Source organism: Xenopus tropicalis, chromosome 8 (genome assembly GCF_000004195.4).
Source record: "Xenopus tropicalis strain Nigerian chromosome 8, UCB_Xtro_10.0, whole genome shotgun sequence".
Lineage (NCBI taxonomy): Eukaryota > Metazoa > Chordata > Amphibia > Anura > Pipidae > Xenopus > Xenopus tropicalis.
In genome coordinates, this window is record NC_030684.2 from 102,528,416 (window position 1) to 102,542,200 (window position 13,785).

A 13,785-nucleotide genomic window follows, 5' to 3' on the forward strand; every position below is an offset into this window, starting at 1 on the left:
TTTAGTTACATTTGTGGATTGTTTGTAGGATTACTAACACCATCACATTGAGATGATGGCATACTTTTATATTCCCTCTGGAAGGTCAAAGAAGAAAAAAATAACTTGCAGGCCAGGAAGGGAACTTTTCCACAACAGACTAATCATTATGCTATGTCATTATATTCCTTATAAAGTGGGAAAGTTTTCAATAAATTCCAACATCACTTACAAACACCCAGTCATCTTTAAACTTTTTATTAAGTTTAGTGCAAGTTACCAGGGTTGTTGCCACATTCCTCTGCCATAGCACATAGAATGCAGGTGATCACAGGTACTTCCCCTCTGGTTTATTAGGATACCTTATAGAAAATTAGAACAGAACTAAATTTATGACAGAGGTCAGGAGAAGTAAAACAGACTGCACAACAAAACTCAAAGATGGGGTAAATGTCTGTGCTCAGCAAGATCTATGCATGTAAAGATGAAGGGAGCAAACCAACTGTGAGAGTAGTATGACCAAGCAAAAGCACTGGTTATCACCCCTTCAGCAACCTCAACAACCTTCTTACCCATGCTTCCGGTAAATCATTCACCTCTCATAGTCTGGTTTGCTCTATCTTGTAAGATCCACCACAAATACTGTACTTTCTTCACTTTAAGGCAGTTTATTTAACACAAGGGTGCCCCTTTCAGCATACAAAACATGAATCATAAAAATAAATCCTGCCCTATGGGCACTACCTTCACACCTCTGTACTCACAATACTTCTGGGGGGAATTTCTTAGACTCCTGGCTTTCCTCTTAGTTCCTCAGGAACTCTCAGTCTATCAGTCACTTTGTCAAGGTCTCCTTCTGCTTCTTGCAGTATCAGGCAGTACCGCCATCCCCTCTGGGACTTCCAAACATATAGGTAGCCTTTCCTGCTCTGTGTTACCTGCTCTGGGAGAACCCTAACATTTTGCATAAAATTAAATACCTTTCCACAGGACAGCCTTCCTGTGGAAAGTGGGCTTCTATATGTGAGCTGGACTAATGGAATGGATATCCTGGTCTGTCTGTTCCTTCCAGAACACTATAGACCAGACTGTGTGATACTCCTCTTCATATATTACTACTATTAGTAGTACTATACTACTCTTCAAAATAATTAATGTACATTAAAAGTTACCTGTATGTTATTTTTATTCTGATAGGTCTGCTTTTATAAGTAATTGTTACTTACTGTTTTGCCAACCTGCCTGTACCTTTTCAACCTGTCACTGATAGCTTCCAATGCTAACGGACTACTACTGCACAAATAGCATGCAAATACAGTTTTATGATAGATGTAAAAAAACGTGTTTAATTTCTGGTGTCAGTATCTCTTTAAGCAACAATAACAAGAGACAAGGTATCACAAATAAGATTTTGGCAGACTTGGATAGTGGTTGGACAACATCAGGGGAAAAAGGCTTCCAGCAAAATTACCCTCCTGTAGCCAATTCCCTATGGAAACATCAACAATGAAGTCAAAAGAAATGTAAATGTAAGCATGGTTTGAAATGGTAAGATGCTGGCATAGCAAAAGAAGTGCTGGTAACTACAATGAGGGAGAACGTTTCCTTTAAAGGAGAAGAAACAGTAAAAACTATGTAAGCTTAATCAGAAAGGTCTATGTAAATACAGCCATAAGCACTCACAGAAACGCTGCACTGTCAAAAGAAAGAGTTCTCTGTCAAAAGAAACAGGATCTCTCCTCTCTCCCCTTTCCTGCTCCCCCCTCCCATAAGAATGCTAAGAACTCCCTCCCCCCCTTAGGATCGTGTGATCTCAGCCAATCAGCAGGAAGCTTCCTCATAGTCTTACAAACTGAGCATGTACACCGGTCTTGGTCTTGGTGCAGGAGCGAGGCATTATGGGAACTTTCTTTACAGAGCTCAGCGTTTTTTTTCCCCATGAGGCTTCTGATCATCTGAACGGGAGAAATATGGGGAGACTAAAGGGCACTATTGAGAGAACTGAAGGTATGCCTGCAGCTTGAGATTAACTCTTTATTAGCCTTTTCTTCTTCTTTAAAACATGGCACCAAACAAAATGATAGAAAAGATGTAGGTTACCAAAGATGACCTGAGAGATCATATGTATAAACATTCCTTCCCATTACCAAAAGAAGAAAAAGTTTAAGTTTAATGTCAAGAGATCCCAAGTATCTTTTGGTGAATCCCATGGTGGTAGAGACAGGATAGGAAATAAGTCCTAGCAGGAGCAAAATATGGAGATAAAAGGACATGAACTCAGAAGCAATAATCCACTCTGTATATGGTGTCTCCACGCAGAGTCATCAGACTGGTAAATGTAAAAGATTTAAATAGGCAGGAGCCTGATAAGCTGCACATGTATAGGTAAATAGGCAGATGACATGTATTATGCTCTTCTGGGATAGAAAATTACTAGAAGCCTTTCAACTGCTTTCCCAAACCATGGTTAAGGAAAAGTAATTTAAATATAAAAGGCCTATTGCTTAAAGGGATTCTGCCATGATTTTTATGGTCTAATTTCTAAATTACACTGTTTACATAGCAAATAATTCACTTGACCAGGCACAATGCAATCTCAGTGCATTGTGCCTGAGTCTGACCTTTCAGAAAGAGACAAGCGCTACACATTAGAACTGCTTTCAAATAACCTATTGTTTCTCCTGCTCCCATGTAACTGGAGGAGTCCCAAGCCAGACTTGGATTTCTTACTATTGAGTGCTATTCTGATACCTACTGGGTGCTGCTATCTTGCTCCCTTTCTACTGTTCTGCTGATCAGCTGCTGGAGGGAAAGGGAGGGGGATGATATCACTCCAACTTGCAGCTCAGCACTAAATGCAAACTGAGACGACCAATTAAAAAAAACTAGTCACTGCGACTAATTACAAATCACTGCAACACTACACTGTGTCCCAAGGTACCTGCACAGGTTCAAGTACTTTAGCGTTGAGTATTAGTCACCGTAACTAGATTTTAAAAATTGCCCCATATGTCTTCACCCTGAAGTCTGACTGAAGTTTAACAGAGCGCAGGTCACACAGCTATAGCACCCTGGGAAATGAAGAATATGGCTAGCCCCTTGTGAAATTACAAAATTAAATATGAAAAAATCAGTTTTCAATACACGCTTGGGAAGCTCTATTAACTGATGTGTTTTGAAAAAACATAATTTCCCATGACAGTATTCCTTTAAATGTCATCAGCTCCCTACATAAAACCAAACCTGTTGAACAGTTTGGGTGGAAATGCTGACAAAAAGAGGGGAAGTGAAGAAAAATGCAAAGGTGTTGTCTGGCTCAAAAGTTTCTGTAAGGGGACAGCACTATCATTAATTTCCAAACGGCAGATTCCTAAATGAAAGGCTGAGTGTCAGGGTTTATGAACACAGGAGCAGTCAAGAAAGCTTGTTTGAAAACTAAGGGGCTGATTTACTAACCCACGAATCCGAATCCGAATTGGAAATATTCCGATTGGAGAACGAACATTTTGCGACTTTTTCATATTTTTTGTGATTTTTTCGTCGCCGTTACGACTTTTCGTAAATAGACGCGACTTTTTCGTAACCATTACGACTTGCGCGAAAAGTTGCGACTTTTTCGTAGCTATTACGATTTGCTCATATCTTGTCGCAACTTTTTCATATTGAGTGCTCGTAAGCGGCGGGCGAAACGTTCAGACTTAGCATGATTTTGGAAGCCTCCCATAGGACTCAATGGCAGCTCCAACCTGGCCCAAGAAAAGTCACCATACTGAAGCTTGAATGAATCCGAAACTTTCGTACTCGGCGCGAAAGCTACGACATTTTGCGAAACAGTCGTAATGGCTACAAAAAAGTCGCGACAATTTCCGAAAAAAATCGCAAAATACCGTTCATTACGAAAAAACGCATTCGGACGCCTTCGGACCATTCGTGGATTAGTAAATGTGCCCCTAAGAATTAAGAGGCAAATTTATCAAAATTCGAAATGTCAGAGGCAAATTTATCAAAATGTGAGTTTTAGAAGTGTATTTATCAATGGGTGAAAGTTAGAACTCACCATTTGATAAATACACTTCTAAAAATCCCATAAGCATGACTAGAATGTGGGTGAATTTTTATGTATTAAGCTCTGAACTCACATTTTGATAATTCGCTCTTAGGTTTTAGCTGCAAGAAACCATAAGAAAGGGCAGCAAAAAAATACATTGTTTATTATATTTGGCAAAGCATTTGAACCACTGGAAAGATCAAAATGTAATAATGTATATTTACATTTGGTATTGATACATGCAGTATTCAATGCATCTCCTTTATACATTTTAATTTTCATACAGGTTAACCTCAGGTCCATCTAAATGCATCCGGAAAAAAAATTGGGCAGATTATAATTGTTTGGACTAATCAGAAAATTTTTTTTAGACTGATCATATTATTTTAGACTGATCATAAAAAATAGATTGCCAAAAAAGACTTCACTGCATAACACATTTTGAAAAACTGCAACCTGCAAGAACCAAAACCACTTATCACTAGTCCAATTTAAATGAATTGAATGGGAATTCATAGGAAGGGTAAATGGGATTTCTGTGAAATATATCTGAACAAACAAAGCACAAACTGGACAGATATATTTGTGTTACTGTGTGTTTCCACTTGTATTTAACTATGCAAATACAAGCTGTTTTCCACCATAGCTTCCTATTGAGTCTTATGAAAAGAAACTATGCTTATCCTTTTTCTCTTTAATAATAATATAGAAATTTGCATTTGATGGTTTCTAAGAAATCTATGTAAATCTATGTTGATGGAAAAACAATACTAATATTTATTAATGTTTTTGTAGAGTACTGCAATTTAACAAAAAATAAATTATCTTGAAAGGCCTAGGTCACAAGTATTGCAGATAAGAGATCCCATAAATCTGTATATAACATGCTGGCCTTATTTTTTTGTCTCTGAGAAAGTATAACTTCAAATATTAAATGTATTCACTGATTTACGATCCAGTCATAATTTATCTAATCATAATTGCCATATTTACTTGGTTTAAACTAATTGCATTACCTTTTCATCTATATTAATATGCATATAGGGAACCTAGTTCTTTACTCCAAAGCAGTGGGATCCTGGGAATGAAAGACAGTTTTGCTCTTAAGATTTAATTTTTCATTAAATACTCTGTAGGCTAAATAATGCAACCAGGGCTGTACATTCTGCTGCTGGTATCTGATCAGCAACTGTCCTGCTGTGCTTTAAAACCAAGGGGTGCGCTTTAGCCTACAGAGCTCCTCACTCAAAATCCTTTTCAAATGCATTTTTGACTGATTTCTCTTTAATCATAACAAAGCACTTTGTTTTTGATGTTCATGCCCAGATTTTTTTAAAGTATGTCTAATTTCTACCATACTTCCCAATCATGTGGGCATGTATGTAAGCTTAATGGTGCAAGGACAGCCTTAGATCCTGTCAGGTTGCAGATGATCTTCCCCAAGTGAACATTTAGGGGCCCATTTATTAAAGCACGATTTTTGGTTATTTAAAATCACGATTGGAAAAAATTCAGAGTTACCACAATAATTTCTGATGTGCGAAAATAACACAAAAATTCTTTTCCTGGTCATACGAAAATATTGTGGTTGGGATCCGAAATTTTCAGATCCGAACAGTCATAAACGGCAAGAAAACCTTTCTGGCTTTGAAACTTCAATGCATGATTTTGTATAATAGCATGTGGCTATCCCTTGAATGGTCAGCCAATATATAGCTACTTTAAGTAAGCATAAATTCATTTCGATGGCAAATAAACCTGTTACATTCTGCCAAACTTGGAATCTATGGTACCAACACTTAGGGGCTGATTTACTAACCCACGAATCCAAATGGGAAAAATTCCGATTGGAAAACGAACATTTTGCGACTTTTTCGTATTTGTTGCGATTTTTTCTTCGCCGTAAATTGTCCGTAAATTGTCGCGACTTTTTCGTAACCATTACGTCTTGTGTGAATTGTCGTGACTTTTTCGTATTTGCTCGTATCTTGTCGCGACTTTTTCGTATTGAGCACTCGTAAACTGCAGGCAAAACTTTCAGACTTAGCATGATTTTGGAAAGCCTCCCATAGGACTCAATGGCACTCTGCAGCTCCAACCTGGCCCAAGAAAAGTCACGATACTGAAGCTTGAATGGATCCGAAACTTTCGTACTCGGCGCGAAGGCTACGAAAAAGTTGCGACAATTCGCGCAAGTCGTAACGCTACGAAAAAGTCGCGACATTTTGCGAACCAGTCGTAATGGCTACGAAAAAGTCGCGACAATTTACGAAAAAATCGCGAAATACCGATCAATACGAAAAAACCGCATTCGGACGCCTTCGGACCGTTCGTGGATTAGCAAATCAGCCCCTTAGGGGTATAGTTATCATGCTGTGTAAAAAGTGGTGATGTTGCTGATAGCAGCCAATCAGATGCTTTGCTTTGGTTTTCTAACTAATGAAATCTAATTGCTGATTGGTTGCCCTGGGCAACATCACTGGTAATGCTTCACTCCGCTTTTTACACAGCATGATAAATATACCCCTTAGGGGCCCATTCATTAAACCACAATTTTTTTGTGGTTAAAATCATGATATGCCAAAAAATCAAAGTAACCATGATAATTTCTGATGTTCGAAAATGTCACGAAAATTATTTTATCGGTCGTATGAAAATATCGTGAAATATGAAACCTTCAATATATGATTTTGGAATCCTTCTATAGGACTCAATGGCACTCTACAGATACAACCTGGTCAAAAGATAGTCACAATACCAAAGCTTAAATGTATTCCAAAATGGCCGTAGTAGAAAAATACCATTTTTTTTCGTGGAAGTTAACGAAAACCACAAAAAAGCTATCATGGACATTATGAAAAGTTCTATAAGTTAGAAAAAATATGAATTTCTCTAAAAAAAAACTTAATCCTGGTTTAATGAATGGGCTCCTTAGTTCCATCATGCCAGCATTGTAGATTACACTTTATCTTTTGATCTGTGTTGTTTCTTTATTGGCACACAGCCTGGAAATATTAAAAGGTATCTGTACTAAAAGGCCAGGCCAGTAAAATACTGGCCAAGTAGCAACTCTATGCACAGGTCGGGTTTGCGAGCAGGTTCTTAAAAGAAGAGAAGAGACTACTTATGAGCTGGTTGCTGTAGATGGTGGTGGGTAGTACGGCAGGAACCTGAAGAAGGCTGGAAACATGATGTCTCCACTAATAAACAACACTGGTATGAAGCATTAAAGAGATACTGACACCAGAAATTAAACCTTTTTTTACATCTATCATAACATTGTCTTTGCATGACCTTTATTTTTGCCATAAAAGTATTTGCCCAATGCTTTTACATTCCCTATCTGATCCCCCATGTTCCTCTATGAGGGGGCGGCCATATTTGTGCAGCAGGAGGCCGTTAGCATTAGAAGCTATAACTGACAGGCTGAGAAGGGACAATCAGGTTGGCAAAACAGTCAGGTTTAGGAACTTCAAGTAACAATTATTTACAAAAGCAAATCTCTCAGCGAAAATCAATCAACATGACCTATAGGCAACTTTTTATGTACATTCATATTTTGAGGAGTTGTTTTTTAATGTCAGTATCACTTTAAGATACCATGTGCTCTCAGGGTCATTGGTTTTTGCATTTAGTGTGGGCAGGTGGTGAGGGGCACAAAGATTTTAAATCCGGTCCTGACCAAGTAGAAGAGCTCTACAACATTACCATTTAATTTTTTTGTTTCTGTTTAATTTCCTATTGGAATGCATGTCCTCAATTAATTTTTCAAATAATAAGTTGGTATAGTTTGTCACTGGGGTATGTGCTGTTCCTTCAGTCTGGCACACCTAGACCTCATGTCTACTTCAGTAAGCCTAATTCTTTGCTTGACTGTTGTTTAATATTCACCAAATTCTTGCGCCTCTGGAAAAAATAGTGTAAACTGAGGGGGAAAGTATGCTCTATCGGTAGGGCCACAAAAAAAACCATTGTCAAATTCAGGAAAACTTAAAATCTGGTTATATTAAGTTTCACTATATTTTACTTAGGAAAATATCACTGCGGCACTTTACACATTCATATGCGAGTAATGCTATGATTAACGTTTATAAAACTAATAAATGTGTTAGTTTCTTGTTTCAACTCGTGTTTCTTTGTCGAGCCCGCAAGTTGTATACACCAACTAAGCTCCACTCAGAAGCCTCCATAGCGGGTCAAGCGGGAAGAATTTGGCGCGCAAAGTATCATTGCGTAGTTTCAGCTGAGAGAAACGCAACGAGCGTGAAAGGAAAGACTGGAAACCGCGGTGCTACTGTTTGTATTGCTACCAAACGCTTCTCTTTGTGGGTAGGCATTTGGCACTGTTTTATCGGCTACGTGTTTTAAGTCATCATTTTATCTTATATACACAATTTCAAAAATAATGACGGCATAAAATAATACATAAATGAGAATAAAACTTGCTGTTAAATGATATATGAGCTAGGTGATTGTGATAATCAGTTTAATAATTGTTCCACAAAAAAATAATACTGATGGTACATCGTGTGAAATGGACCCGCAGTGTTGTTAGTAGAAAGCACATTGGGGGTCATTTACTGCTACATTATGGGGAACAGCATAGCTTTTGTGCTTGATATTGAACTTTATTTTCTGTATTAGATGTAACTGACCCCTATTATTTTGCATTTGTCTTCTCTTTACTTCTGTACTGCTCTGTTTAATTAAAAATGACAAATCAATATATTTTTTACAATCAAAATGCACTTTTCAAACTGTTTGACCACATAAAAATTCACTTGGCAAATCGAATTTGGTGGGAATTGGTCAGCACCTTCTGCTGACTGTATTCTGTGTTATAAATTCTGCATTTATTTATCTGTATTTATTTATTTATTTATCTGCATATATGGCCAAAAGTTGCACCATTTACTACAAGAGTTCTAAACTGTCTCAGGCAGTAATTTCAGCAGCAGGGGCTGTCTTGAGGATGATGAGGGGCTGTCTTGAGGATGATGCATGAACTGTGTCAACGCAACTGACATCTGACAGGCTGAAGGTGCAAAGTTGCTTTACCTTAAACTGAACATCATAGAGAAAAGCCAAGCATTTAGAATGCAAAGGGTTGGCTGGAGTAGTGGTAATGTCTGGATTGTGAAGCAGTAGAAACACATTCTCTGAGGTAATTAATTAAGCTTTACCCTCTGGCAGTCTGGATGGTTTTTGGATGATGCTAGAAAAAGCTTGCATGTCTGAATGCATTACAGTTTAAGTGTAGGGGACTGATAAATAAGTTGCCCCTTTTGTTTGCAGACAGTCCCCTAAAGTTTATAGACAGCTAAGTTGGACCCTAAATCACATTTGGGTGGGCAAAACTGTGATCCTGTGTGAAAGTATGCTCTTGGAAGTTCCATAACTGCCCAGGATGGGTCATTGTTCTTTTGTGTAAAAGGGAGACGCTGACAGGAATCTCACTCTCTTTCTTCTTGAATTCCACCCGGACAGGAAGGTGGAAGAAGACTGGAACGTGGCCAAAGGTAGGCCCAGCAAGTTAGTTGTGAGAATATGTCTTTTATAGCTCACTGTAGCAGTGAGAGCAGGGTTCAGTGTATTTAGTGAGCAGCCTGAAGCTCCTACAAGGAAAGTAGAAGGATTAGAGTCCTGGGTGTACTTCCCTCAAGTGTACAGACTTAGGGGTATATGAGTTGCTGTTTAAGTTCCACTTGGAAGGGCTGAACATTTCAAGTTAACTGTTTAGATTGGTTACACGCCTCTGATGGGCAAAGGTTCTATTTGTGAGTATATGCTGAACAACTGTGCTGTATCATCTGTGCCTATGGGCCAAAAGATTGTTATTGTTTTTAAGAACCACTACCACCCAACACAGGTGGAACACAACTTGATCAGTAACACAAGCTAAAACTCCCATGTGTAAGAGCCCTAACAGTCATCTACTTATTAAAATACAAATATAATTAATGAAAGAATATTTTGTGCTGTTCTGTGTAGTAGTGTAATGAATGTAATATAAGGTGCAAAGTTTGCTTAGGTTTAACCCATAGCCTTCAATCAGCTGTTTGCTTTCAAACAGATAAAAAGTGCTTCTAATTGGTTGCTACAGCTAATTACACCTATAGCAAACTTTTAATTACATAGCCCCCTAAGGGTATGATTTACTAAAATACTGTTGGTGTTAAGTTGCTTCAGTTCAGTTGCCTATAGCATCAATGAGATATATGCTTTCAGTTTCAAATTTGTAGTAGACTAATCAAAACTAATCGCTGATTGATTGTTGTGGGCAACTACCTGTGAAGGTAAATAAGATCTTAAATTGTCTTTTAGCTTGTGATGCATTATTGTTAATAAATTATGTATTAAGAAACCATGATTTAAATAAAGAGACTGACAGTTTTGTTTTGTGACAGCTTTGCAACAACTTACCAGTAGATGGAGCATAATCATTGCATTAGTCAGTATAACAATAATGTTCTAGTCAAATTATTCAAACCATATTAACGTTAGTTTTAAGTTGCTGGTAATTATATAGTAAATAATGTACAATTGTAAAATATAAGGTTTAAAGTCACTGAGGAGTTCAATGACCATATAAAAAGCCCAAGGCTGTGTGCTTTCATACAGGTCATGGAACTCCAAGGTGACTTCTAATATCCTCATATTTTACAACTGGGTGTACATAATTATTGTAATACACAAGTTTAAGTGATTTCTGTGGCAGGAATTACATCACTAATGACTATATATATATAACTTGACATCTCTAAGCATTGTTTATAAAGATATAAGTGCACACCAAACAATGTAAAGAAATAAGTTCTGCACTTATGGATCTTTGGAAAATAAATAAAAAATATTTATTTACAAATGCAGAGTCCAATGTTTCGGTCACTACAGTGTGGCCCTTCCTAGTGATGTTGTGATGGCAGATTCTGTTAATGCCTTTTAAGAGGGACCTGGATGAGTTCTTGAACAAGCATAGTATCCAAGGCTATTGTGATACTAAAATCTGTAATTAGTATTGATGTTGGTATATATAGTTTATGTGAGTGTTCACTATGGGTCTCTGTGTGTGCGTTGAGGTTTGCTGGAAGAGTTAACTTGATGGACTTTAGTCTTTTTTTCAATACAACTTAACTATGTAGCTATGACCACACTATCAGTTTCCCTTTCCTCGACATCTTCTGCCTTTTGACACTCATTTTTTTTTCTTTTCTTCCTTATAATTCTTTGCTGTCTCTTGCAATTCTGTCCCAACACAGAATTTTCAAAATTTAAGGGCATTTTATATATTGAACTGTATCGAAATGAATAGAAATGTTTGTATACTACTGCTACCACTACAATTTTAATTAGAATTTACTCTCCCAGTTTTTAGTGTGAGAGTTTAGGCGTTAGGAATGTACAGTGGTCAAAGCTACAAACATGCCTTGCTACAAGAATTATAAATCTGTTTCCCACATGATTTATGTCTTTTTAAACAGTTATCCAGTTATCCCGGTTATCCTGTTTTACAGCTGAGGTTACAAAGTGCTGACCTATATTGGATTATCTTGTTTCATTAGGGAAGTCATTTCTTGATTCACCGCATACATATGTTGCTAGCAGCAGGAAAACAAAATGTTTAAATTCAAGCATCCAGTTCAACTGAATGACTTGAGGAACATGCTGCTATGTGTAGTTTTAATACTTTATCACTTAATAAATGTCTTATGTCAGTGCTGTCCAACTGGCGGCTGTGGCCTGCGACCCCCCTCTGTGTGGCCCCTCACCTGTCTGGCTGCTTTGATGGCTTACCTTTGTGTAAGATTTAAAGGATATCAGTACTAAGATTAACTGGCCCCCTGCATGGTTCTCACCTCAGATTCAGGCTGGAATCCTCCTGTATTGTTCACACCCTTTAATCTCTGCATTGTTCACCCCCTGCAGGGTTCACACCTCAGACTCAGGCTATAATCACCCACTTTGTCCACCTCATCACACCTCAGACATTGCAGGTACTTCCTGGACTATGCTACCTGTGTGTATGGCACACACAGGCAGCATAGGGTAGGCAGAGTATAGCACACACACACAGGCAGGGTAGGGCAGGCAGAGCATGGCACACACAGGCAGGGTAGGGCAGGCAAAGCATGGCACACACAGGCAGCTAAGGGCAGGCAGAGTATGGCACACACAGGCAGCATAGGGCAGGCAGAGTATGGCACACACAGGCAGCATAGGGCAGGCAGAGTATGGCACACACAGACAGCTAAGGGCAGGCAGAGTATGGCACACAGGCAGCACAGGGCAGGCAGAGTATGGCACACACAGGCAGCATAGGGCAGGAAGAGTGCTGCCTGTGTGTGCCATACTCTGCCTGCCCTATGCTGCCTGTGGGAGGTGAACCTGGCAGGGGTTTGTTCTGGGAGTTTGTTAGTAGTTGGAAATAACCATTACATGGTCCCTAAGGTGTGTAATTATGTGCTGGGGGTTGCTGTGCTATCCACAGGGGAGGAGGAGGCATATGGATTTAAGGGTATGTCTTAATTTGACATAATATAATTCTTTCACATATGAATGATGGTTAATATCCCCGCAGTAAGGACCAAGCATTTGGGTTTTTGCTGCACTACCACCATTGTGATACAATGGGTGTGGTTTAAAAAGGGGGAGTGGTCAAAACTGGCTTCTATTAGCGGCCCTCCACCATGTATGCTAGAGAAATTCCAGCCCTCGGCACTGCAGAAGTTGGACAGCACTGTTATATGTGATTGCTTTATTCACTTCACCTATAGAATATCAACTTTTTAGCAGTCTCAAAATGCTTTAAAAAAACTTTTTTTCAGTTCAGAATGACTGACATGAACTTTATTAGCAACTTTGATAAGATCCTGATAGAACTTGGTAAGTTGGTACTTGTTAGGATGAGTCCATTAATTGTGCTTACATTTGCAGTTTTTACATAAATTTGTATAATTAGTTTTTCAGCTAGAGCAGGAGTCACAAGATAAGGACATTTTTAAAGAACAGATTCAAAGTAAGTATCTATACTTTTTGCAAAAAAACTTAAATTTGTTGAATTATTGCAAAAGACATATTAGCTTTTACAAGCATCAGTTTCTTTACCGCCACCTCCATTTAATTATGTTATTCCTTCCTTTCAAAAATTGTAGCAGAAGAAAATTGTTTTGGTAAGGGTAGAGGGCTGAGCCTTGAGCAATTTATGTCAACTACACATCTCTTCTGACTAGCAATAGAAAGCATACTGTTATTGTCTACTTACAATATTTCATAAGACATTGGTTTAGATAGATATTCATTTTGTTAATTTACAAAATGTATTTATTTATTTAATTTGTTATAGTCTACTTACAATATCTCATAAGACATTGGTTTAGATAGATATTAATTTTGTTAATTTACAATTTATTTAATGTTAATTTACAGCCATTGCATTTAAGGTTTTGGATGAGAAACAGCGTATACATGAGATACAAAAAGATATTGATAACAGTCAGAAAAGCATTTTGAATTTGCAAAACTGTAGTCAAACTAATAAAGAAAACTGCCTAGCGTAAGTATTAATAACTTAATATCAAACATACCTGATAAAGCTTACCAGTTCCAGAGCATTAATTAAGAAGACGCTTTTTGTGATTATTGCAGTTAGAATATTCAGTATACTAAATTGTTGCATTGCTACGCTTGGCCAGCACACCTAGCTGCACCACATCCCATTTGCTGCACATCACTGCTGATGGAACTCCACCCCACCTACA

At 38.0% G+C, this 13,785-nt stretch overlaps 1 protein-coding gene across 1 annotated transcript in view; it reads left to right on the plus strand.

Moving 5' to 3' along the window:
- The first annotated feature begins 8,270 nt into the window (after positions 1-8,270).
- The window catches only part of c14orf39 (chromosome 14 open reading frame 39), a 48,082-nt gene continuing 42,567 nt past the window's right edge, over positions 8,271-13,785 (plus strand). The window contains exons 1-4 of the mRNA XM_031892354.1: positions 8,271-8,356; positions 12,853-12,910; positions 12,987-13,043; positions 13,454-13,580. Coding sequence (XP_031748214.1) covers positions 12,859-12,910; positions 12,987-13,043; positions 13,454-13,580 — 236 coding nt within the window. The 5' untranslated portion in view covers positions 8,271-8,356; positions 12,853-12,858. The remainder of the gene's footprint in view (positions 8,357-12,852; positions 12,911-12,986; positions 13,044-13,453; positions 13,581-13,785) is intronic.